Source organism: Sphaerodactylus townsendi, linkage group LG02 (assembly GCF_021028975.2).
Source record: "Sphaerodactylus townsendi isolate TG3544 linkage group LG02, MPM_Stown_v2.3, whole genome shotgun sequence".
Lineage (NCBI taxonomy): Eukaryota > Metazoa > Chordata > Lepidosauria > Squamata > Sphaerodactylidae > Sphaerodactylus > Sphaerodactylus townsendi.
Window position 1 is genome coordinate 87,111,625 of NC_059426.1, and position 27,274 is coordinate 87,138,898.

Consider the following 27,274-nt stretch of genomic DNA (forward strand, 5'->3'; position numbering starts at 1 on the left):
TTAAGTTAAATAATAAGATTAAAGAGCAATCTGTACAGAACCTTATTTACTTTTGGTCTTTGCAAAGGTCAAATGTTATTTTACAAAATTTCCTAATGAAAAGAGCTGAGGAAACAAAATGACGAATGAAAGCAACTCTTTGTTTCAAAAGCTAGACCATCTGCTGTGCCTCTTTAGATGGTTGTTGGTACAGAAGATGGAGTTTGGGTGGCAGTTACTTGATAACTAAAGGGAAAATGGATGAGTAAACACAACTAGCAAACAAGATATGAAAGGCATTAAAGATTACTTGCTGGCTAGGATTGCCTTTGAGAGTACATATACATTAAACAAAGGTATGATTAAAATACTACATTAAATAAATAATAATTGAAGCTCTAATTCATACTTTTTAACAGATCAGAGAATGGTAGGATTGAAAAGGCCCTATCCTTTTATAAAATGCTGTATCGGACTATTATGTTGAGAAAGTAACTATAGTGCAGTGGTCTAACTGTAAATCAGTAGAACCTTCTGCTATCTTTTCCAGTGCAACAGGGGGAAATTCAGTCATTAAATGACAGAACCTTTATGGCTTAACAAGCAGTTATGAAGTTGCTTCATAGTGAAAATATTCCAAGGTGTTAAAATTTTCAAGGTATCAAAAGTTTATCACAATCACTATACAACTACAGATACGACTGAATCATAATTGCTGTGAACACGGCAATATTTGCAGAGACAAGATCTTCAGCACTTTTCAGAAAGGGCACTCTGAACAAAGGCAAATCCTAACAAGTGGTGTTCAGTAACACAGATAAAACACCAAGCCCAAATTGCTAACTTGAGGAAGTGCAGGGCTTTTTCCTTGTAAACTCTTAAAACACTCCTTTTGCTGCTGCACTTGATGTTTTATTTCTCTGGCTGGAGCTTACAAAGAAGTTAACCGTTCCATCAGCCAAGCCCTAAGCTTTCTCTCTTCAGCTGCAGGATAGACTGACTCTTACAGTCAGTAATACAGGAACAGCTTTACTAGCTACGCATGCTCTGTGACCTTTTCCTCCTTAAATTTTAAATTCTAAACAATTTAATTTAAAGCAATGTTAAAGGGAAGAAGACATAATACTATCCTTCATTATAGCAGCCAAAAATGTACCTACAGAATTCTTCATATATGGTTCATGTCAGTTATAGAAATGGCTAAAAGCAATAACATACACTAGCTTTGAATAACTGTGTGTACAAAAACTTTCAAGAGTTCAGCAGATTCCAGAAGTGATATTATGATAATGTCAAATGTGATAAAAGATTTATTATCTGAAGTATGTGAGCATAGGGTCACCCCACGGGGTTTTGATGCCTTAGGGTAGTTGTGACTTTGGAGCAGGCACCCATTTCAACTCAAAGAAAAATCAGAAAAAATTGAAATTAACAATGTAAAAATAAAAATATTTTATTGATTAGAAAAATTAGAAGCTCTGATGCATTCAGTTTCCTTGGAAGAAAGTCTGGAGATTTTAAAACAAGTGGAGGCAAGTCACAGTACTATGCTATGGTCCCATATGTTTTCTCAATATGTATGTATCTGTTATCTGTAAGGTAGTCTTTATAAACAAAATTATAACAGTATCTGGTATATGTCCACAAAGACTATCAATACAAATTAGTTGAGTTGTTTGTGACACTGGCAATCAGTACTGAAGAGCGCAATTCTGGGAATAAGGCCCAATGAGCAGGATTTTGGGTAGATCTGCATTGGGTTGCTCTCTTATAACGAAGCACGCTCAAGCCACTAGACTGGTACCAGGACTTTTCTAGGGTTACAAAAGGGTAATTGAGATGAAGTTAATACACAGTGGATATATTACATATAGTTTCAAAACTTATAAAAAATAAGCAAACAGTCCAAAGGTTCTAAATATTAAAATAATGCCTTTTTAAGCATTTGCAATTGCCAACAGGTAGCAGAAAAAAAACATATTGCCCCATAACAGAGACTTAATGGGATGTTATTTACCAGGTAATGCTATTATTTACCTCCACACAATGAAAAGCTTGAATAGGAACCCTTTCATATGTCATCAGAATCTTCACTTATTTGTAGAAGATACACTTCTCTGGATTGGGCGAAAATATTGTGGGAAAATTTATGTCCACACAATTAAGCTTTTCTGACACAGGGTGATCAACTCAAACACAAAATAGCCACCTTATGAGGTAAAGCCAGCCACAAAATGTCAGAGAGTGACAATATACACAACTCTGACTGTAGTTCTTCAGCCAGTTTACATACTGAGCTGGCTCAGAAACTGTCATCTGGCAGTACATTTCAGATCCCAATGACCAACCAGAAGCTCTCCAATTACTATAACACATTTGATAGGTATTGGGAAAGGTGTCAGAAGGCATCCATGGGCATCACATTGGGGACCCTTGTTCTACCAGACTAACAATGCCATCCTGTGCAGAATTCTATCATTCCAAATCAACTGTTGCTAATTGTCTTAGAGGGGTGTAACTCTTCTCAAGATTTCACTGTAAATGTATTTCCTAGATTCACATTAAATGAATGAACAAGTGATAATTTAAATGATCCCACAGTAAGTGGCTAAAGTGAAAGCAATAAAGGCATAAATCGTTCATCCTTTGCCTGTAACTCAGTACTGCTTTCTTACTATGTAACAAAACAAGCCACAACAACTCTGAGACTGGGTTACATTCCATTCCTGGAGGTGCCAAAGCACAGGTGTTATATAATAATTATTCTGCGACTGGATTAAAGTCCATTCCATCTTTCAAGACAGAAAGCAAAACTTCCAGAGCTGTGATTCCCAGCTATAAACAAGACCATCTCAGTATAACCCATTCAACATAAACTTTGTCCCATACTAACCAGCACCTAGGTACACATAACCTATAAAATAGTCTGAGATCTGTGTCATCTGTTGTGAAGCCCAAATCCCTGCAACTCTAGGCCACACTCCCTTTGAAGCGGTAAAGGGCCACACACATTCCTAGTTTGTTATCTATATGTATAAAAAGCTAACAGTGTTTTTGTTAATGGTAGTATAACTCAGTAACTGCTGGGCCAATTCCTCTGAAAATTCCCAGCCACTATAGTCAGCCAGGTGAGAGTGTTTTTAGATGTTCACATACCTGAAATTTCACACCTGGTCCAGGTAAAACGCCTTTTTCCTGGCGCTCCATGGTGAAGGACATGCAGCTGCCTGTGTGTAACTGTCACCCTTAGAATGTTCGTGCAGCTTAGAATGTTCACTCAGATGGCCAGATACGAGCAGTGAAAACAGTACATAGGCAGTAACTCGAGTGGAAGTGAAACACATACACACACATAAGGGAGAGGTAAGGGAGGGAGGTGGAGGCATGCAAGGGAAGAGAGGGAGGGGCCAGGCACCCTAGATTCCCTGAATACTGCAGTTACAGTTAAGAAAACCAGGCATGCATTACTCAGGAGTAAGCTCAGTACAGCAACCATGACATACTTTGAATGGCTGCATCGCACCCCTCAGAGGGTTTCCTCAGAAGTGACACCCATTGCCACCAACCAAACTTATTCCCAGGTAAAGGATCATGACCAACCAGCCTAGATGTGTGGGAGGGGTGCTTTTCCTCCCCCCCCCCCCAGGAATGTGGGCACATCATTGACATCGCACAGTATCAGGCTGCGTGTTTGCATGAGCCCGTACTGCTGTCCTCTGCAATTAATTTGCTGCTACTGTTCCTTTCCCATTTCACCACAATAAGCCACAGAAACGCGTGGCCGGGCCCCGCTAGTATTATTTACAAAGACATATTCTTGCCTCATGAAAGGATCGACAGTGAGAGTGAAAAGAAAGGGGAAACACATTTTGTATTGGGCACAAAAATTATACTTCATAACAAATCAGTATATAAAAGCAAGGCTAATGTGGTGGGCACACATTTTCCCATATTTATTAAAATAGTTTACCCCTCTTCTTTCAGCGGCTTAGATTGGGCTTTAAGTCTGCATTGTTTGCACACTCGCTGTTGGGAAATTATATTACTGCTACAGTTCTCTCCTTTCCCTCCAAACAGAAAAGCAGAGGTTTTCTCCTATTAGCATGAGCTGGGGGAGGGCCTGCCACACTGCTACAAAATCCGCCACAACTAAGGAAAGCGCCAGTTTATGGCCCCCCCAAACTAAACCACTCCTACAGCCAACAATTCCATCCACCGAAACAATCTAACATCCGGGTGCTCACAAGGAACAGTCACCCTCTGCCGCAAATTTTTCAATAGACGGCAATAAAATCCAATACGCATGCGCTGTCGGCCTGAGGGTGGTTCTGTACCGGATGCAAAGCCCCTTCCGCTCATTGCCTGTCCCTCCGCCTTGCGTACCAATGAGTGTAGCTTCCTGAGCTAAGCGTGTTCTGATCAGCGGCTCCGGAATCGGCTTCGTTACCTTAGTAGAGTCGGAAGGAAGCGTCTAAGTCCAAACTCAGCGCTTGCCGAACTATTATTTTCTCGTTCGGTGGTCAGACGCTCACGCCGGACGGGGGAGCAGCCGATATGGTGAGGGGCAAGGAAATCGGGGGCGGGAAGCCAGAGGGAGAGTAGAATGGGGCGTCAGGGACCTGGGGGTGAGTCCTGTCCTATCCTGTGGGGTCTTGTACAAGGTGGCGGCGGTGACTCAGCACATCCTAGCAATGCATTTGCGGCCCTTCTTCTCCCGCCACTTGGCAGCTCTTCTGTTACTGAATGTCTTTATTGCTCCCGACTTTCCGAAAAGTCTCTTCCCGACTTTCTCAAGACTTTTCGAAGACCTTCACATGGACCGCTTCTTTTCGGTTTCCGAAAACCTGACCCTCCTTACTGATTCAGGGTATTTTTTATTTTTTTTTGCCAGGTATCACTTGACCCATCAAATTGAGTTTTGTGTAATTCTGTACCCAACTAGGCGAGATTCTCTTTCTCCCCCCGCTCCCGCAACTTTTGGTCTTCCCAAACAGAATCTCTTAATGATCCCGCCACAGATGCAGGCAAAACGTCAGGAGAGAATGCTTCTAGAACACAGCCATACAGCCTGGAAACCACACAGCACCCAAGTGATTCCGGCCGTGAAAGCCTTCAACAATACATAGAATCTCTTAAATTCTCCCATTCTCTCCCCCCTCCATTGAAATAGAAAGGGATTTATTTCTGAGTAAATGTTATTTGGTTTGTATTGTTAAGAGCTGTACTCTGAATTAATTTCTTCTCCAGCTGGTTCATTCTTATACTTTCTTCTGATCAGTCGAGAAACATACACTAAGGAAGCAATCCTACTGTTGTTGAAACTGAAAGCAAAATTCGTCTTGGTTTCAATCCAGGAGGTTTGGCTGATTTAAAGGCTCAATATTCATATTAGGAAATAAATACAAGGGACTTCAATGGGATCTGTTTCTGGGTCAGCATGTTTAGGATATGCAGATCAAAGGATTTATTGAAACTTATTTCTTCAAGACATGTAGTGATCTTGATATATATGATTCAATGGGTTTTCATATTATGTTTACCCACCTGTCTGGTTTGGTATTTCTGACTTCTTTTTCTGTTGCATTTTAGCACAAGAGTATTGTTTTAAACTTAAAACTTTATGATGTAATCTCTGACATTAAAGAAACTACCTTATTCTTAAAATTATCCATACACCTGTGTTTCCACATAAATATTATTAAAGCATCAAACATTCAGCAGTATATTTCTTTGAGTTATATTATATGAGTTATATTAATACAAATATCTGTTGTAAAGACAATGCATTAGCTTTTCCTGTTTAATGTGCTGTTCACAATGGTTTCTTTTTGTTCATTTTAGTTTCGCAACCAGTATGATAATGATGTGACCGTTTGGAGCCCACAGGTATTTCTGGATATTTTCAGCTTTTTTTGTTCATTTATTTCAGTTATTACTGTAATAATAAGAGTTTGTACCGGGTGGGGGAAGGAATGTAACAAGTAAATGTTTCATACTTTACCGTGATAAAATATATAGGCTGTTGTAGAAAATTAATAGATGTGGTAAAAAGCCCATTGATGCCTTAAAGGCTAATAACACTTATTTCAAAAGGAGCTTCTGTGAATCAGAGTTCATTTCTTACAGACCTATAGAAAGGAGATCATTTTGGGAACATTCACAGGGAATATTCCAGAAGGTGGAAAGGAGAAGTTAAGGCACAGACTGAAATTACTCTTAGGTTTAAAAGATACATGTGTGCCTGTAGCGTAATGTAATACAGTTGTGGTTTTCCATACAGTTAGCATATGAACTAAAGGTATTTTTCTCAAACCATTTTTATTCATAAATTGATCTTTATCAGGGGTTGGAAATATGCAGTTCAAAGGACTAGTATGTAGGATAGCCTGATCATTTTTTTTGTAATATGTAGTTAACTACATTGTAATATGTAGTTAACAACCCTAAAGTCCAAGGCAGCCAGAAACGGCACTGCTGCCACATTGCCCCCTCCAGAGAAATTTCAGGTGGCAGAGGAAGAAAGAAAAACAAACACCTTTCCAGAAAGCCTTCCATGGAGCTAAATGGACTGACACCACCCTTTTTGGTGGCGCATGTCCTGGGCACCGGCTGCAGTGCAAAAGTCCAGGTGGGAGCCAGCTATAGGCAGCTTCATCCCCACTGTGCTGGCATCCAATTGGACACTAGCATGACTCTACAGTGGTAACCATTTCCAGGCTTCATCGTTGCTGAGCGGGGAGTGGTGGGATGATAAGACACTGGTGTGTTTGCTTCCTGTGCCAGTGGGGCTGCCCCTTACGCAGCTGAGGGGGCAAATGCGCCAGTGCAAAGCTGTGCCTCTCTCCCCACGCCCACCACTGATGGGGCTGTAAGATGCTTAACCTGAGGTGCAAAGGAGTCACTTTCCTTGAATATAATACATGATTTGTTATACTGTGGGATGTGTAGTTTTGCAGAAATAAGAGACTTCTGGCAACTCACAGTGGCATAACTTGAGAAGACATGGTGAGAGAAGCCATCTTCATTTGGAAGTTTTAATGAAGGAGCAGTGGAATTAGTAGATTGCTTATTGTCAGTCCTGTTTGAATTGCAGAATGAAAAGGAGAGCAAAGGATTTGGACAAAATCATTTGGTGTTACGTAATAAATATGTAGGGAATAATAAACAGCCTGGCAACTGAACCTCAGCTGCCATTACTCAGCACCTCATCTAAGATCAGGCTGCTCCACCTGCCTCTGGCAAGCGGAGAGATCATCAGTCCTGTTGTGGAAGAGAATAAGAAGCAGACTACCTGGCAACTGACCTTCCAATTGTTAGCAGTGAGGAAATGAAAGAGGATGGGAACAGTCAGAATGGCTTAATGAGAACACTGGGGCTGGCTTCCCTCCTCAGAGCTTTGCTATGTTAGAGGAGACAGAGACTTCTTCAAATTAATTGTGTATTATCATTGTGTTGAAACCAGCTTTGGGATCTTTTGGATAACTGTTGGTAGCTACAGCAAATAAAATGGTAGCATCAGGAGGATTTAAAAATAAAAATTTAAAAATAAAAACAGTAAGATACTTGGTTTTATTAATTTGAAAAACGCTATTCTTCAGCATTCTGTCAGACCTATCACTGGATTCTCAGATCTATTAGAGAAGGAGAAAAAGCAAGACCATACTTTTATAAAGAGATGTGTATTAAGCTATATTCTGTTATTTAGGGGCGAATTCATCAAATAGAATATGCAATGGAAGCTGTCAAGCAAGGCTCAGCAACTGTCGGGCTGAAATCAAAAGTCCATGCTGTTCTGGTAGCTTTGAAGGTAAATGGTAGCTTTGAAATGACTTTTCTCTCTGGCTTCTGTGTGTGTTACAGAATATAGAACACTTTTAAAATATGATTTCAGTTGATAAAAGCAACTGTGTGGTTTGATGGATTTTGTACAGTATTTGTGAGCATGGTGGATTTCTGCATGTGATAATAACTGAGTATTTCTTATTAGAATAGATATTATTACATTTTAATCATTCTAAGATGCTTAGAATGTATTATGTGTCCTAGAAATAATAGATTGTGTCATTTCTTATGCCACCTAAATTGCTGATCATTGTTTGTAATCTGAGCTTCATCTGTTGTATGAAAATTCATAAAAATGTTATAGAAGTTAAGTTATTCAATGGAGTGTGAATTTTAATGAAGCTACTACCTGAGATGTCAGTGACTGAACCTGGGATTTGCCTGCATGTCACACATGTATGCTCAGCTAATGGTCTCTTCCCCACATCTGTCTTCATCACAATAAACCTAGTTGATGACAAAATGTTGGTTAGATTTTCCTTTTACTTGCAATGCTGAAATGCACTCTGTTCCGTACCCTCTACACTTTTTATTTCCTTTTATATCTTAGTCTTTACCATAGATGTTTACAGATTTGTGAATTCACTTATAATTCTCATAAATCTTCTGTTTTGTATATGTAGAGAGCACAATCTGAGCTGGCTGCCCATCAGAAAAAAATCCTGTATGTTGACAACCATATTGGCATTTCTATTGCTGGACTGACTGCTGATGCCAGACTTCTGTGGTAAATTTGCATACTGATTTGTTGTATTATGTTGATGGAACTACGGTATGAATTTATACGGATAGTTTTATTTAATGCAACAACTGGTGGAATTATAGCCAATTAGGAGAATGTCTGTGGGGTTGACTAGTCACCATCTTGGTTCCTTGCATTAATAGATACTATGAGGAATATGGATTACTGTTGTTAACATTATTATATATATTCTGTTGCCTGTTGTGTTAGGTTTCATTTCAGAGTGCACTGAAATACTAAACTCAAAAAGGGTAGGATCCACTGAACTTAATGGGGCTTACTTTTGAGTAAACATGTTTGGGATCATGCTGTGAGACCTAGGTATATGTACAATGTGCTCCCAGAATCTATGATTAGGTAATATTAAGTAATATATACCTATTTGCAGTACTCCAAGATGGAGAAGTCAGTGATTAATTGGTCTTCAGTAAGTTGTAAAGTTGTATTGGGCCACAGTCATCTCACGTTCATATCAAATAACATTTATTGGTTCTCATCATTTCTCAAAAAGACTTCAAATATTATTTTTGACATTTATAAAGCAAATTTCCATCTTCCAAGCACTTTGTTTACCTCATTTCCGTGGTTCTTGTGTCATCTCCATAACAAGGGTCAGTGTAGTTTTTTGTGAAGCCCCAGATCTGTAACTCAAATTAGACTCTGCAACTTGAAGGTTTATAAGTCTTTATTGGCAGACATCAGCAGCTGGAGGGAAAAGGCCAGTTCTGCTGGCATATTCAAACAACCTCAATATATCAACCCTCATTGAACCCCCCCCCCCCACACACACACACACACATTTCCCTGATTCTATCCCACACTACAGAAGGCATGAAAGACAGGAATACAGGATGGACTCAAAGTCAGAAGACTGAGATAAAGCTGCCTGGCCCTGGGTGCCTCTACTTGGTTACCTAGGAAAAGTGAAAGGAATTTTCCATCAGTCTGCTCATCCCACATCCCCCTGGTGCTTCTCTGCTTGATGCCAGGCTCCTGCCTGACATTTTTCTGATATTGCAAATTGTGTGTGTGTAGAGTGAGAGAATAGTAAAAGGGAGGGCAACCCAGGGCCTTGCAATCCAATTCTATGAAGAGTAGGTCTGTGTAGGTTTGTAGTGTCAATAGCTGAGGTCCAATTTGGACAAGGGACTTGGCTTACTATACTACACTAGACCAATTAGGTATATAAATTTTATTGTTATTGTTTCTAAAAATAATTCTAGATGGTTCTGAAGCTATAAATAAAAGGAAACATGCATAACAGGTCACTTTCTGGTCTCTTGTGTTTTAATCTTACAGTAACTTCATGCGTCAGGAGTGTCTGGATTCAAGATTTGTATTCGATAGGTCTCTTCCAGTATCTCGATTGGTATCTCTGATCGGAAGCAGTATCCTTTTTCTCTTGGTATCTTGGAATATTCAGGAACATTAACATGATGCCATATTGACAGGTCTTACTATTACATCTTTTATTTATTTACTCATAAAATTATTAAGAGTATTTTTATACCATCTCTTCAGAGCACAGAAAACAGCAGTTCTTTGGAGTCAAATTTTAAGTGGTTCTGGATTAGCATAAAAATTGTACTTGGAAACCTTGCTTCAGCAGAAGTAAACCAGTGCTTACCCTTTACTTTCCAGGTAAAGATTTTAAACCTGTTGGGGTGGGGGGTGGGGAAGGAATCTTAACTACAAAAGGAAAGGCAAAATGCAAACAAAAGGAAATGCAAAATGTAAATGTTTCTGGATTTTAAAGAAAACTCATCTTCTCTTTGGGTTTTTACATTCATGGATGTTACTTAATATTAAGTGATCATTTGCATGAGCAAACCAGCTATTGCTGAACAAATGAGAGACAGGCTGTTGCATGCTTTGTGGGCAGTGTTGCCATGGTCAAGTAGTTTTTGCTCCTAAGATTTTGCCTTGCATTTATGGCTGGCATCTTCAGAGGCATGTCACAGTAAGTAGTGTTTCTCTCCATGGTACAGTGTGGAGACAATTTGTATATTGCCTGACAGTCTCAAACTGTGAAAGAAGAAATGTTGCATATTTACATGTATGAACCAGCAGTTTGAGATGTATTCCTTAGCACATTGAAGAAACACAAATACCAACACAACGTTATGGAAGAAGACCATATGGTGTGGGACTTCTCATTGCAGGCTATGATGTAAGTACATTGGGTGTTTTTCCGTAATTCTTTAGAAAAATATACTAGTGTCTCATTTATCTTAAGAGGACATAATATTTGTATTCTCTTGATAAAATTTCCTTCCTTGAAATAAGCATGACAGTTTACTTGACTCCAAAGCAAAAATGTTCAGAATTCTAGTTCAGGTCATGAAAAAAGCATTTGGTAGACATAATTGTTCCTTTTGTCTGTGTAATATACATACACATAATGAAATAAAAAACACTGATGATCCTTATATTTTCTCTTATTATTTGTCTCCTTTGACAATGAAAAAACAACCCTTTGTTTTGTTAGGATATGGGTCCCCATATCTTCCAGACCTGTCCTTCTGCAAATTATTTTGATTGCAAAGCAATGTCTATTGGTGCAAGATCCCAGTCAGCTCGGACTTACTTGGAGCGGCACATGACTGAGTTTGCTGACTGTAAGTATGGAGGTTCTTCTTTCTGATTTTATTTTGCTAACATATGTATATTGCTGTATCCATTTCTCCCTTGTGTGCATGGAGACTTTTTTGGTTGATGCACGTGATGTGGTTGCCTGTCAGTCATGTATTTGATGTAAGTGATCCCTTTGCAATATCTCCTTTATTTCAAGAAACAGTTCTAGGAATACTGTGCTTCTAAGTTGGTTATAAGCGTGTACATTTTACAGGTAATCTGAATGAACTGGTTAAACATGGGCTGCGTGCTTTAAGAGAGACACTTCCTGCAGAACAAGACCTGACCACTAAGGCAAGTGCAGTTTCTTATTTCAGGTCTGACCCATGATTGTGGTACAGTATGATAGGAGGTCATCCAAGCCAAGATTCACAAACAGTTAATCATTTGCAACCTATGCTACACTCTTGTGCACTGCTGCTTTGTAGTAATTTGGTGGCCTTCCTTCTCATTCCTAAACAGAAATATGTGGACTTGCACTGGCCTATTAGTGCAATCCAGAATCTCCACTTTCTGCAGTAGCTCACATGAATTTATGCAACCTATCTAAACACAGTTACCCAAAATGAGCACATCCACAGATAAGAATGTAAGAGCCTGTTGGATCAGAGTAGTGATCCATCTGGTCCAGCATACTGTTTTATGTTGAGTGCCAGCGTGGTGTAATGGTTAAGAGCAGGTGGATTCTAATCTGGAGGACTGGATTTGATTCCCCACTTCTCCACCTGAGTAGCAGAGGCTTATCTGGTGGACCAGATGTGTTTCCGCACTCCTACATAGATGATTTTAATAGATTCATCTAAGAGAAAACCTAAACGTTAGGAAGAACTTCCTGATGGTAAGGGTTGTTTGACAGTGGAATACATTGCCTCAGAGGATCTTGGTGTCCCCTTTGGAGGTTCTTTAACAGAGGCTGGATGGCTGTCAGGAGAGCTTTGATTGTGTATTCCTGCATGTCAGGGGGTTGGACTGAATGGCTCTATGATCTCTTCCAACTCTAAGATTCTATGATTCCTAATTCCTCCTCACTGATGTTTGAAAGGTGCATAGTGCGACATGTGATCTATACCATTTTCTTGGCAGTTACACTATTGACTGCAACTAGAGATTGAGAATCTCATTTAAATTGTTTTTAACAGAATGTTTCCATTGGGATTGTTGGGAAAGATATGGAATTCACTATTTATGATGATGATGATGTAGCACCATTCCTGGAAGGTCTTGAAGAAAGACCACAGAGAAAGGTAGGCTAGTGTAATAACAATTTGGTTTTGCAGAATGTCTGATTTGCTGTCCCAATATTTGCTGTCACTGATTTGCTTTCACATGCAGAATAAAACCAAAGTCCAGTGGCACCGTAAAGACTAGTGACATTTATTTGAGTGTGTGTTTTTGTGAGTCACAGCTCATTTTTTCATTGGCAAAAAACCTGAAGCAGCTTCAGGTTTGCTCATGCAACCTTTTCTCACTGCACCTACCTCCCACTAATTAGTGTCTTCCATAACAAACCTGGATCCTGATTGACAAAGTGAGATTTGTATTTTTTATATAAACTAGGATTGCGAATAGGAAACAAATCACAATTTGCAATCCTTGTTTTCAACCAGATAGACAGGCCAGCTGCTTTGTCATGAAAACAGAAGTTGCTAATCAGCTTGCTGTGCATAAGGGGGGGGGGGGGGGGGAAGGACTATATTTATTCACATAGTCCAAACTGAGATCTGAATCAAGCCATAGTTTCAGTTTGATTGTTTTCTTTTGCACCAAAATGCTTTGTCTGAATTATTTGTTATTTTGATTTATTGATTACATATTTAATAAACTCCAATAGGCAATTCGTTTGGGTAACCTACAGTGGATTTTTACCCACTAAAACATACCTGCCCATGAAGCTTGTTCAAGACAAATAACTATATGAAGGTTTTGGCTCCAGTTGCTTTATAAGATTAAGCATTCACAATTGTGAGAGAAAGCAGGAAAAGACAATGGCTGTGTTCCAGAGAGCTACTTTAGGTGTGCCCAAGGGCTTGTGCGTGCCTCCTGGGGTTTTTAATTGGATTTCCACTGAACAACAGACTCCCTTCCAATATTACAAATTGATTTTGAAGGTTATCTCAGTTTCATCCTCAGTTTGCAGTGTGTCATGAGAGACTGGTTTGAGAAATTTGGTGTATGAAATTATTTTCATTTCTTTTTATTTTGGCCAGTATGCCTGTGATCCTTGGGCTAGGTAACTAGATGGAAAGTACATGAAAGTAACCAAATCCTTGGCAAAAATATACTTCAGTGCATCTGTTAGCTTTATTGACATGATCATTAACATTAAAGGTCAAATATTAAATACTGAATATTGTACTTCTGTATCTTGGTAGTTTTTCTTCATTTGCAAGTATCTGTTTAAGACTTTCTTTTCTCTTTTCAAGACTGCTCAACCAGCTGAGGATTCTACAGAAAAAGCAGATGAACCAATGGAGCACTAATTACTTTCCATGAACTAGTGCGTGGATTGTTTAGTATGCAGTAATGCTGGAGCATTCATCTGTATTCTGTTAATTAAACTCTAAACTAAGTGCATATAGTAATGATACATCCTGGTGAGTCAGTCTTTAAAATATATCACAAAAGTTACGCTGACAGCAAAGAACTCATAACTGACCCCTTCAGAAAGATGTTTTCTAAGCAAGAAAAGTATGGAATACCATTTTATATGAGAAACGTGTTGCTTTTATCTTTAAAAAAAGCATCTGTGAAATAAACTCATTTTTTTCTTGGAACCTCTTACTCAGATTTATTTTTACTTCGTGAAATAAAATTAGGCAAAAGTATTCAGTTCTGCTGTTCTTGTTGCTGAGGTGCTTGCTACAGTTTCTTCATACTGTAAACTGTTATTCAGCGCATGCATCCAGTACATTCAGTTATTAGGAACTGTTCAGAGGACAAGCTTCTCACCTCAGCCACCATATTCTTGTGCTTTCAGGCATGTATGTACCCCCTTCAGTTGGCCAGCTTGATGCCTTGGGCCATTGCTGGGATTCTGATAGCCAGTGCAACCAGCTGATGTCATCCTTGGGTATCTCATTCCTCTTCAGCTTGTCTCAAGCTGTCCTAATTGTCTGCCTGCTGCATAGTGTGGTTCAAGGAGAAGGCTACTGTCAGGCTTGAGGACTGTTGGTATGGCAACCTCTGTTCCCTTGAGTGCCAGATAACATTTTTTTCTGCAGGTTTTTTCAAAGCATAACAGTTATACTGAATTGGCCATAAAATCAGTCAAAGGCTTGGGTGACACTGCAGGTGATCCATTACCCATTTATCTGGGAGTAAACTACTCTGGAATTCAGCAGGGCACACTTCTGAATTCACTCAGAAAGGATATACTAGTACATTTATATCTCTTAACTTCTCCAAGGGACTCATGGGAGCACTGATTGCTCTCTGTTTTATCCTTGCAACAGCCCTGTGCAGATTGAGAGAAAGTGACTGACTTGGCAAGCTTGATGGCACAGTGGGAATTCCAGATATGCTACCTATAAGTTGTCTTGTAATATCAACACCTCCTTTCAGCTGGTTGGGTCTCTGTTTTAGATCTGAAGGGTAGAAAATACCAAACTAGCCTTTACTTTCCCCAATGGGATGAGGGGAAGGAATGCCCAACAGCAGATTGCTGCTAAATTGGAGGGTAAAATGGCAAGGCTGATTCCCAGCCTTTCTCACTTTGCCACATTTCAGCTGTGGATAAAGAGCATAGCTCAGGCCCACTCAGTTGCTCTTTTGGGCAGTAGTCCATGCCGCTTGGACAGTTCCTGGTGTATGTGTGGAGGACAAAAGGAATGCAGTTCCCCATTGTCAAAGGAACCTGTTGCAGCAGCTGAAACTGGATTACAAGGAAGGGAAATCTTATTTTTCTCCCCTCTGACTTTCCTGACTTGATGTCACATCCTCCATCCTGGCTCTGCCACTTCCTCTTTCTTGTCAATCAGCTGCCTTCTCCTTCCCATCATCTGTCTTCCTAGCTGCTTGTCTCACAATATTCTTCCCTCCCCCTTGCAGTATGTCCTTCATTCTTCATGTCCCCAGTCTACTCTTGCGTCCATATTTTCTGTTACACCAGTTTTCAGGTGCTCATAGTAACCCAAAATGCTATCCAATTTTTCTACAGCAGAGGTAGCACTAGCTATCTTATTTTTAATTGTACATGTACAGACAGCACTTTCAGGAGAGAGTTTCAGCCAGGTCCATGGGAGACTAACTGCTCAGGCTACCTTTCCTGTTCCTGAGGCACTGGGAAAAACCTCTGCCTTGGAGAAAGGGTTTTGACTACACCACCCGATCCTGATCTGTGACTGCAATAAACTGATAATGATGCTATCTATACCACCTGAGATGTTACCTGAGAGATATTTCATGTTCTATTATGATTTTATTATTTGATTATGTATATGCTACCCTCTCCATGATGGGCTCAGTGCAGTTTACAGAAAATCAGCTGAAAATCCAGTACAATTTGTCCATCCTCAATAGTGCCATAAAATAATTCCAACTAAGGGGAATAAGGGCCAATGGGAAGGGGGTAAGGAAAAGAATTGGGACAGGGAAGCCAGAAATGATGAAACATGCCGTTGCTATCCTCAGTCATAAGCCTGGTAGAATAGCTCAGTCTTACAGGCCCTGTGGAACTGAGACAGGCTCCAGGATTCATTTGACAGAGCATTTCACCAGGCCAGTGCCAAAGAGGCTATGGGCCTGGTCAGTCCAGGGATCACCAACAAGTTATCCTGGGGTGCATTTGGAAAGGTGGTCCCACACAGACAATGATCCCAGTCTGCTCAGGGCTTTAAAGGTTTGTATACTGAGACTTGCTGTAAACCACTCTCAAGACTTGCCTTGCAGGGGGAAGGTTTGGTAAAAGCATTTTTGAATTTTAAAATCAAATGGGGAGGTGGGGTTAACTCCAAACCTTTTAAAAAATCAGCTCATGGGAGATTTTTCCTAGGTTGCCAGAAATGGGTACTTTGGCCTGAGTATTTGTTTTAGTCCAATTACATACCATATGTGCTGAGATAACATAAGCAGAGTACCTATGCAGACACATTGGACAGGGAAATAGCATTATTCCCTCTTCTGCCGGTTTACTTTGCTGTGAAGCCTACTTGTCAGTGGTGGCTTGAGATTAAACATATGCCTCATGCACAAGCTACAGGTAAAGACTTCATTCTTGGAGATACGAGGTTGACAGGATGTGTTTTCATCTCAAGTCACTGCGACGACTTCCTCCCCTCTTGCTGTGACTTTTAATACAGCCGCTCAGTTACTGGCTTCCCTTCCCATGCCAACTCACGTAATCACTGTAGTGCCCCTTCAATGCAGTTAGTTGTGAGGGTTCTCCCATTTCTCTGCCATGTAATCTATCACCTGGCTTCATGAACCCATCTAAGCATGTTTCCCTTCACCATTGTCCACCCTTTTTGAAAAGCAACGTGAGTTGCTTGCGGTAGCTACCGAAATTTATTTTTGCTTGTGTATTTGGGAGGAAAGCGTGAAGACTACCCCGCCCCCTTTTAGCTCAACTTCCCCTCCCCCCAAACGTGGAGATTCTTTCAGGTTTGCAGAAGCTTATATGCCAAAACCCAATCCTAAACATATGCAGGCAGAAAGAACCTTCACACTCAAACAGGATTCATTGGGCATTCGAAGACGATTTATGAACGCCATCGACTATAGCACACTAACTTGGAAACGAGGCCCATTGCGAACGACTGCGCATGCGCGGGAGACAACTTATCAAAGCAAATAAATATCTGGGATGCCAACCAAATATTGTTTGGTTCATAGATTTCAATGAACCAAACAATATATATATTGTATATAAAAAAATATCAGGGAGCGGAAGAAGATGGAATCCCTCCCGTTCCAGCGCCCCATTTCATCTACTTCGAGTGGTAACCGGACGGCGGAAGAGGCGGAACTTTCCCTTTCACCGAGGACGCGTTCCTGTATACAGAGGAAACGTGTCCCGGTAGGGCCGCCGTACTATCGATGTGGCCTGTGCTCGAAGTGCTTCCACGTCAGCTGGAGCGAACCAGCAGGAAGGTGGTGGTGGTGGGGGGTACCTTCTGTGCTTAGGGGGTGGCCGCGCGGACTCAGCGATCGTTTCCCGGTGAGGAAGGAGCGCTCGAAATCCCTTTGCTCGCCAGACTGTCACGGGACAGGGAACAGAGCGGGGCGCGGTAGACGTCTGGCTGGTGCTGGGTGAGGAGTGGACGGTCGAGCCTGCTCTCGGGGTTTAGCTTAGGTGAGAGGCCTGGATCTGGATGACACTGAGCCATGAATGGTCTCTTGCTGGGGCTCGTTTCTGACGGGGTATCTTGTAGCTCAGATTCGGGAACTCGTGGCAAAAAATAAAACAATGGTTTTTAGCAAATTAAAAACGAGCCCATTTTAAGCTTTCATGGAACGGAGCCCTCTTCTTCTGACGATTCGCGTGGATCCTTAGTGCATATTCATAAGGGGGGGGGGGGGAGGTAGCCGGGTCAAGGAGCCACGATATGCAGGACGAAATGCAATCAAGAAAACTGCGGACACCGTTTTGCCAAGTTAACCCCAGCTTTGCCAAGTTAGCCCCAGACTTGGCCGAAATAGTTCAAAGTTTTAGTGAGTTAAAAATCTGAACATTTGGGGGAGTGGGGTAGAACAGTGTGAAATCTCCAACACCTTAATGCCGCCCTCTTCCCAGTTGTGTACAATCAGAACTGTTACTTTTAGGTCACTAACAAATCCTTTTTCTTAAAGGCTGACTTTCCTATGTGGAGAGCAGCAGAGTGTTGTGGGCACGTGGTGGCATATATCATACTGGAGGATGTGTACGTGGATGGTCTCAAGGTACTGGTGTTATCAGGTCCTGTAATAGTATCTGTTGAACATCTGCAGGAAAAAGTTTTAGTTTGTTATAATGTCAAAGTCTCTGTTAGGTGGCCTAATATTGGTGGTTAGAAGCTTTTTTAAATTGGGCTGACTATAGGCACAGAAAGTCCGCCATTCATGGTATCTGCGTGAGAAATATGTTTATCCAGGATCATTGATGATGTGTTAGACTGGTTTGAGCTGGGAAATGTAGGTGACAACTGGTAGCAATCTGTAGTTATTTTGAGACTTATCTTGTAACAGACTATTTCTGGGAACCAGTCTAGCTTCATTGATCCATGTCTTTCCTTCATTGAATGGGTATTTTGTTTCCAGCAATTACTGTTGCAGGTCCCTGAACAAGAAGCTATGCCAGATGCAGTTGTGCCATGCACAGTGTGTGGATTTTCAGTATAAAGTTGTGCTTATTACATAGTTGGACAACAGCATCCAAAAATTTAAATTGGTTGCAAAAACTGACCAGTCTCAGATTGAGCTTTGTTGGGCTATAGCCATCTTCTTGAAATGTTTGAAGTTAAACCTTGATCAAAGATCTCTTGGTTTTGTTGATAAATATTTTTGTTCTAAATATTTTCTTTCCTATCTGAGGTTTTTGTTCTAAATATTTTCTTTCCTATCTGAGGTTTTCTTTCATTTTTCTAATGAAATGGGCTCTCGATTACAAAAGTGAATGCTGTGAAAAATCTGTTAATTGTTAAGGTGCTACAAAACCCTTTGCTGTGTTTGCTGCAACAGAGTAACATGGGCTGCCACTGTGCAGTTTGTGACATGGAGGAGTTACCTTCTAATCACCATCAGCCATTTTGTTGTGGGTAGAATTGTGAATAGGTGTGCATTTGTCACTCCTTCATGATACAATTGTTCAGCTAAGTGAGATTCTATTTTGGTTTAGGGAGGCTGGATAACATTTGATTTTAATCAAAGAAAGTGCAAAATTTTCATGGTGCAGTGGAGTATCTGACTAGGACTGGGAAGATCAAAGCTCCATTTGGTCACTGAGCAGACTTAGGGAACCCAAGCTAATCAGTCTTTCAGCCAAACCTGCTTCACAATGTTGCCATGAGTGAAAGAGTGAATACCCGTACACATTTCCCATGGTCTTTGGTGTATATTCAATACCCAGCTGTGGAAGTGTGCCTCAATATTCTGTTCTGCATATCATTCTTTCAGTAGGAGCACTGCAGTTAATGTATATCTCTCTATTAGTGCATTTCGAAGTCCTTCTGGGCTACATGGGAAAGGGGGAAAAATGTGAAGGAAATCCATCTTGAGTTCATGGATTAGTGCATTGTTCATTTGGGTGAACAAATGTGAATACTTCATTCTAAAGCTGTGTCATTGGTTTTGATTTTTAAGGGTATAGAAAATATAGACTCACTTAACTGTTCTATTCTTTTTTTTGAGCTAAACTTTCTGTGGATTTAAAGTGATTACCTGAAGCTGACCATACTAATTTTCTTCAGAAAGGAATACAGCCAAATGTGTTTGCCAGTCTTGATGCCTGTATGTTCTCAATTCATACATTCTGTTGTTTAATAGTAGATCTATATCTGTAGAACCACTAAATAACAATACTGTACAACTGCATATTCTGTATTTAAACATTACTGTTCATAAATTAAGGCTTGTCATTGCTCTAACAACAGAGTCAGTGGGACGTTCTGCTGTTAATGAAAAAGAACTGTCGGATCCAACTAAATGTAATTAAGACAATTAAGATTGCAGTTTTTTTGTACATTTGACCAGTTCCTTTGAGTTTACTAGCATAGTTCAGTTGAAGCTTGGTTGTTGATGTTTCAGTACTGGGTGACAGTATTTCTATACAGTTCCCTATGTATTTGTAAGTACTTCAGTCAGTTGTAGAGAAAAATAGTTTACATTTTTGTTAATAGTTTTGGAAGTTAATCTTAATCTTCAAGTAAAAACGTGGTAATAAATTGTCTCTGTTAACCAAATGTTTTTTAGTGTGGTGTTTTGGAGAAGTTCTTTCATTCCGGCAACACTTGAGAGGAAACACAATGACAGCTGCAGAAAATGTATGTTATACATTGATTAATGTTCCGATGGACTCGGAGCCACCATCGGAAATTAGCTTAAAAAATGACTTGGGTACGTAAAATTTTAAGACTTTTTTCTCACATATATTTAATTCTGTGTACTGTCAATATGGCATTCAGAATGGTATATTAGAGGATATGAGGCAGAGATCTTTTAGGCAGCTTGGGGAATGGACATATGCCAGCCAGATGGAAGCTGACTATATTCAGCTTAGCCCCTGGGAATGCCCCAGCACCCCCACCCCCTGTTCTTGATTGACAAATAAAGATTGGTCACCAGGTAAGTCCATGGCGGCCCTGTTTCCAGGTTTCCCAGCCACCACTACCTGTACCCTCTCCTACAGCAGAGGTGTCCCTTAAGCCAGTAGAAGGGGCAAACACACTGATGTGGCACCACACCCCCTCCCCTGGCCCCTCCCCCGTAGGATTAGACTGCACATTAGTTATGAAAAACTAATTTCAGTTTTGAAAATACAGTGTTAAAAAAGCTGTGGGAGAGGAACAAAATGAAAACAATCAGATTTGTTATTCATATATACTTAGTTTCATGATTCCATAATGTAGGGGAGGATTGGTGCTATCTTTGATACATTTTGATACGTAATCAAGGTATTTGATCTTATTTAATTTTGACATTCTTTTTGTAAAACTTCCTGTGCACTCATGAGAGCTAGAACTTGCAAAAAAATCAATCAGATTCTCTTGTTTTCAGAACTCTGCTAGTTGCACAGAAGCTTGTCAGGAGTTCAGTGCCCAAACTGTATATTGTCTGTGCAGTTCTTTTGTGCTTGATTGACAAATAAAGAACTTGTGAGCAGGCCTCAATTATTCTGGATAAAAAAAAGAGTTAGAATGACTATTCGACATCATGCAGTGTTGTGCTGTCCCTTTTTCTTTGTACGAAACCTTGCTATTTATGTCAGTACATAGATTAAAAATAATTAGCCTGTGGATTGCTGATAGTTTGCAATGAACCTTCAGGTGGTCTTTGAGATGACAAAAATAAGAGATAAAAATGAAAGTATTTTACAGAGCACACAGTGCTAATGACAGATTAAATTGTTTTCTGCCACTGCAGTAGAGGACAAATTAGGTAAAGGGGATGTGCAGGCTCTGCTAGCAGATAAATGTTACTACTCTGTATGTGGTCATTGGTTTGCAGCTTTTGCACATTATGCAGTGATTGTAAAAATGTCAGTTTTCTCTGAATAGAATTGTCTTCACTGATAACCATCTCAGTGACATGAAGGGTATGCAATTAAGATAATTCCAACTTGCTATCCAGCAATCTTGGGTTGGCTCAGAGGCACCCAGAATGATGCAAAATCCTCCCAAAATTCTGGGAACAAGGAAATTGTTCTTCTGGAATTTGGAGTATATTTAGGGAGGCACAGGAGTGGGGATGGAAAAAGTAGAAGCCAGCCTGGGAAACAATTGCTAGTTGGGAAGACAGACACCAACTAACAACTGATAGTCTGGCCTCCAGTCATGGCCCTTTTAATTATAAAATGGATGTTAATGAACTGACCCCAGACATACCATTCCAGAACTGTTTCTGTTGAAGGTTTCTCCCCTCTGTTGTTACTGGAGGCAGCAGAGCCTGCCTCTTCAGCTAGAAAATGGCAAGCAGGCTGGTGAGCTCCTGGACTTCTGTGAAGCTTGGCTGTTACAGTGGCTGTTTCCTTCTCTGCCATTTTAAGAACATTTAGTAGGCAAATGAATAGTGTTGTATCCTTATAACAGAATAAGCAATGTATATACCAAGTTATCTGAATTCCCAGCTTTCATTTGTTAAAAAGTAAGGTAACTCCATTACAAAGATCCTTTTGCATCTTTGCAGTGAAAGAGAGGAAGGAAGGAAGAATTCAGAGAATTTCATGTACATATTGCCATACTTTTATATTGATTTTTGAAGTGCCCATCCCTACCAGCAGCATTGTCACTTTCCTTTCATTCTGTTGCATAACTGCACAGTACATCTATCTGAGAATGCAGAAAAAACTCAGCTTTAGTTCAGAAGCCTTTCAAGCATCCTTTGACATAGTGATAATAATGGAAGTGACTTTGCTGGTCTTCAAAAAGTGGGCAAGTTAGAACAGTGGTCTGCAGTGCAGCAAAGTTTTGATATGTTAGCATGAGCTGCACTTAATTTTATATTAAACTCTACTACTTTATTTAATAGAAAAAGGAGACGTGAAGTCCAAGACTGAAGCCTTGAAAAAAGTAATCATCATGATCCTGAATGGTGAAAAGCTCCCAGGACTTCTGATGACTATTATCCGGTTTGTTCTGCCACTTCAAGACCATACCATCAAAAAACTGCTTTTAGTTTTTTGGGAGATAGTTCCCAAGACTACTCCAGATGGAAGACTATTGCAAGAAATGATCCTTGTTTGTGATGCTTACAGAAAGGTTAATCTTTTACACACGTATTCATATCCTATAGTATGTGACAAATCAGAATAATACCTGAAAGTTCTTAATACAAAAAGTTTATGTTCGAACAGGCCAGTATTTGTATATGTATGTAGGAGTTGCTATGCAGGATACCAATATTTTCTCCCAACAGATTAATATATATGTGTTTTATTATCTGCTTCTTAGAATATATTCCGTAGATTCTCATTCTAAAGGAAGTGGGTTTCTGGATTATGCACTCATCTTATAGTGGTAACATTATTACCACTAAACTGAACTGGCCAATCAGAATATTAAGAAACAGCTCACCTCTGAAACAGGGTCTTAGATATTTTTTCCCAGACTGAGAAACTAGAAGTGATTATTCATTTTATAAATAGCTACTTTAAAAAACCCCAGGCAACACTTATTCCAAAATAGGGGCCACACAATGGAACGAAGAAACGTGGCTTGTATATGCTACCTTTACTTGTTTGACTTTTATCCTGGTCTTCCCCTGAGGAGTTTGAGGTGGCATACATGGTCCCTTTCCTATTACCTTTTAACTTCACAATTATACTGATTTAGGTTAGACTGAATGAAGTGTCCCAAGGTCATTCAATGAACCTCACCGCACAGTGGGGTTTTAAACCACACTTAACAGCTATACTATATTCGCTCTGATTAGATTGTGATATAGGCTAAGGTAGTTCAATATTTTGCCTTATAATCCAGTCAAGACATCGGCAGAATCTGGACTGATATTCAAAGTCACAAAGGACTTCGCAACTGGTCAGACTTCTATCAAAATTCCTTCCCTGTGTACTTTTGAGAACCCTGATGGTAGAATATCTATGCTGTCCAGCATGTAATTGAGCCCCTGTTGTTTTAATTATTTGCTTAATTTAGTCTATTAGTGTGTTTTAATTATCAACTAGTTCCATGGGTCTTTGGACACCAAATGGATTTTAGGTTATAAAATTTCACATCTTCTGTGTATGAGGGCTATATACACTAATACTTGCTTTTAAGTGAGTGCTGGTCATATATCTGTGCTACTGAGTTGCGCAAGGTCTTGCAAAGAAGTACCATGCAGGATACAATTTTAACATTCTTATAAAAATCTTAACTGGACTTGAGTTTAATAAACCTGTGCACAGAACAGCATCAGAAGTGATTTCCCCTTGTGTGTGCATGCATGTGTGGGATGGGGGTTATAGTTGCATTGCTTGCTGGCCTGGAGGGTTCTCAGATGCTGTCAAGCAGCTTTCACAGCCTGGAAAGAAGCTGAGGACCACCCTGCCTGTGCAAGTGAATCCAGGCTTGTAACAGAGACAATTCTCATAAACAATTCTAAATAACAGCAGTCAGTGTGTGATGGTGAAGGGAAGGACAAGGATCTGGCAGATCCAGGATCAAATCCTTGCTGTGTGATAAAACTTACTTGAGGCCTTCGGGCACTTTCTGTCAGTCTACCCTACTTTACAGTGTCATTGAGAAAATAGAATGGGGAAGGAGAACCATATTTGCTGTCTTGAGCTTCTTGAAGGAAGACTGGGATAAAAACATACTAAGTGGATAGTTACAAAAAGGGCCAGCATAGTATAGGGGTTGAACTAGGGTCTGAGAAACCCAAGTTCAGATTTTCATTCTGTCATAGAAGTTCGTTGGCCAATCTTGGCTCCCTCTCAGCTTAACTTACTTCACAGGATTGTTGTGAGGATAAAATAGAAGGAGCAGATAATGATGTTGTAAGCCACTTTGGGTCCCCACTAGAGAGAAAATCAAAGCGTAATGTATTGTCGAAGGCTTTCGCAGCCGGAATCGCTGGGGTGCTGTGTGGTTTCCAGGCAGTATGGGTCACTATCAGATCCTCTGAAGATGCCAGCCACAAATGCTGCTAGAACACGGCCATACAGCCCGGAAACCACATCACCCCCATCAAAACATAGATAGATAGATAAATAAATAATCAGTATGTGATAAATTGTCTTCTTCATCTGTATTATTTTTTAATTAAAAGCCATCCAATTGACTGAAGCTTTTTAGAACTGTAAGTGATTTTTGTCAGCCACAGTATCTGCATCCTCCTCCCAAAAACCACTCTTCTGATCCAAGTCGAATATTTGTTGTAATAGCAATAGTTAATTTTAGATTGTGTTGTCTCTTCAGATTAGGAGGGCTGAAATGTGGTAATGCTTGATTTCTGGAAAAATTAAAATGTTGGCTTCATTGGCACAGGATCTTCAACATCCAAATGAATTTATTCGAGGGTCTACTCTGCGGTTTCTCTGCAAGCTCAAAGAAGCAGAACTACTGGAACCCTTGATGCCTGCTATTCGTGCATGTCTGGAACATCGTCATAGTTATGTGCGCAGAAATGCAGTCCTTGCAATCTATACCATTTACAGGTAAATTTTGTGAATTTACTGAAGTCTCAAATTCCCAAGTGATAACTTAAACATCATCAGGGCAAAATTCATGTTAATGTTTGCATATCTTCTTGTTTAGTGTATTAGGCCTATTTAGAATAGCAATGGAGGGCTCTCTTGCGATTCCTAAACTTGATTTTATAGCACTTGGCATTTAGTAATTACCCATCCTGATTTCTAAGTATTTTAATTTTTTCCAAATTGTTTACTAATTGTGTTTTGGAAAACTAGTTACACTATCAATACTAAGACTATAAAATCTTATCTTCAGTTATAGAATAGAATAGAATCTTTATTGGCCAAGTGTGATTGGACACACAAGGAATTTGTCTCCGGTGCATATGCTCTCAGTGTACATAAAAGAAAAAGAAAAAAGAAAAAAAAAGAAAAAGAAAAAAAAAGAAAAATGTAATAAATGTAATAAATGTTAATAAATGCAAAATTATTTAAAATCCGTAGTTTATTTATTATGATTAGATGATTGTGATTTGGTTATTACTTCTGGCAGAAAATGCAGTGTTGCCCATTTCTTTTCTTATGCTAAGCTGATTTATAGCTTGAGAGTGAGCTTAATTTACTGTACAATTCACAGCATTGTGTGTGTGAAAAGGCTGTGGAATTGGTGAGACCCCATTGCTAGTATAAAGCGCACTCTATGCAGTATCAGTGGCATCTATGCTCGTGATGGGAAGTCACATGGTTTTGCCTCGTCTGGGCACAAATGCTATCACACACCTGCACTCTACTAGTGTTGGAGCCCATGCCAGCAGTTATGGGTGTGTTCCTGGGGGCGGAGCTGATTTTAGTCAGCTTTCTCAGACCTTACAGCCTAAGAATGCCCCCTTTTGCTGGTGTAGACTTCCGCCACCAAAAACACAGGTGCAACATAGGATGCTTGAAGTGGGAACAGAGTTTTGTCTGTTTTTTCACTTGCTGCACCTCCACAAACCTCTTTTGAGGCAATGGGCTGTGCTGATGCCCATTCCCACCCCCAGCATTGGGCTGGTAGTTTGTATATATATGATGAAGTCAGGTATGGCAAAAAGTGTCATTCATCTGATCTTTATGATGCCCATTAAAACAATATTGCAAACTAATCTGCAGGTATCCATTCACAAATACAGAAATCTGTAGACCTGGAAGGTGATCTTCTTTTGTTAGGGATGAAAAATAGATAATTGCTTCATTATGAAATCATCTTTGTTTGATACAGGTACAGGATGTTGTGAGTTAGTATCTTAATATGTTCCAGTATATTTCATCTGTGTGTAGCTTGGACCTGCCAAGATATAAATTAGTACCAAGTCACTCAGATCAGTTATGTGTTAAAAATTGCTAAAGTTTTGGTCCCCAAGATTATAAATCTATGTAAAATTTTAGAAAGGATTTAATACAAGCATTTCCTGCCCAATCGAGGAAGGGGGAAATCCACCACTGGAAGTGGCACAGGTTTCTGTTGGTGGTAATGCCCTCCACAGAGCACTTACCCCCACAGATGAGCAGAACTGCTGGCATGCAGCTGCCACTGTCCTCCCTTGGCACTGGAACACAGTGTGAGATGCTACGCCAGTATCCCTGTGCCCCTGCAGCTGCCAGCAGAGTGAGGGGGGTCCAGGGGAGGAGCCAACATTAGTTGGCTTCCTCCAGTTGTTCACCAGTTTATGTCGGTGGCAGGAAGCTGGACTTAATGCATAAAATCCTTTTGGATCGCGTAAATCCATTCAGTCCCATAGAAGCTTCTCGGCTGCAGGAAGGCTATTTTCTTTTGCACACCTCCTCACGTCACCAGGAAGCCTCTCTGGGAGCAGCAGTGCAGTTGCACCACAGCCCACCTCACCGCTTGGATCAGGCTGCCCGTCTCATGTTAACTTTAATGGAAAGTATAGCCCCCTTTATGTGCTGCTTCTTATTAACAGTCTTCTGTTATTTCTGTCAACTTTTTTGTAAAGCTTATATGTTATAAAAAGATGACTTCTTATGTTTAAGAAAAAATAGTTGTTACATTATCATCAGTAAAGATTTTCTTAAGTTGATTCTCTTAATAGGATCACCAGGTGTTTGCATTGTGGTTTCATCATCATCATTATCGCCTTGGTGTAGTTTCATTGTTAAGATTCACCTATTTATTTAATGGTTCTCTTTATTTACTGTTTCAGAGGAGAGTTAATAATTTATTCCTGCAGGATTGCAATATAATAAGCCTTACTTGTGTCCAGACAAATGGAAAAATGAAAATGAGTGCTGCTCCGTTCATATTATGTGCTGTTTTAGTT

General features: G+C 40.0%; 2 protein-coding genes across 3 annotated transcripts in view; both read left to right on the forward strand.

Annotated features, from left to right (window-relative positions):
- Positions 1-4,356: 4,356 nt before the first annotated feature.
- On the forward strand, positions 4,357-13,971 carry PSMA1 (proteasome 20S subunit alpha 1). The gene is made up of 10 exons (XM_048486492.1): positions 4,357-4,536; positions 5,821-5,865; positions 7,685-7,786; positions 8,445-8,548; positions 9,863-9,951; positions 10,663-10,733; positions 11,052-11,181; positions 11,412-11,491; positions 12,337-12,441; positions 13,621-13,971. The coding sequence occupies exons 1-10, from the start codon at positions 4,534-4,536 to the stop codon at positions 13,675-13,677; spliced, it is 786 nt and encodes a 261-aa protein (XP_048342449.1). The 5' UTR covers positions 4,357-4,533; the 3' UTR covers positions 13,678-13,971.
- A 3,236-nt stretch (positions 13,972-17,207) lies between these two features.
- Positions 17,208-27,274, forward strand: part of COPB1 (COPI coat complex subunit beta 1) — a 35,293-nt gene continuing 25,226 nt past the window's right edge. Inside the window, exons 1-4 of one of the 2 annotated variants that reach the window (XM_048484842.1) lie at positions 17,208-17,351; positions 20,081-20,224; positions 22,355-22,584; positions 24,811-24,980. In XM_048484842.1, the coding sequence (XP_048340799.1) occupies positions 20,134-20,224; positions 22,355-22,584; positions 24,811-24,980 (491 nt within the window). In that variant the 5' untranslated portion in view covers positions 17,208-17,351; positions 20,081-20,133. Of the gene's footprint in view, positions 17,487-20,080; positions 20,225-22,354; positions 22,585-24,810; positions 24,981-27,274 lie in introns of both variants that reach the window. The other variant, XM_048484841.1, reaches the window with a different exon arrangement.

What these genes read in the sequence shown, in the direction of transcription:
- PSMA1 (XM_048486492.1), top strand. An exon ending in TGACCGTTTGGAGCCCACAG is followed by an intron (nt 5,866 to 7,684) that starts GTATTTCTGGAT and finishes TCTGTTATTTAG; the next exon opens with GGGCGAATTCATCAAATAGA. An exon ending in CATGACTGAGTTTGCTGACT is followed by an intron (nt 11,182 to 11,411) that starts GTAAGTATGGAG and finishes TACATTTTACAG; the next exon opens with GTAATCTGAATGAACTGGTT.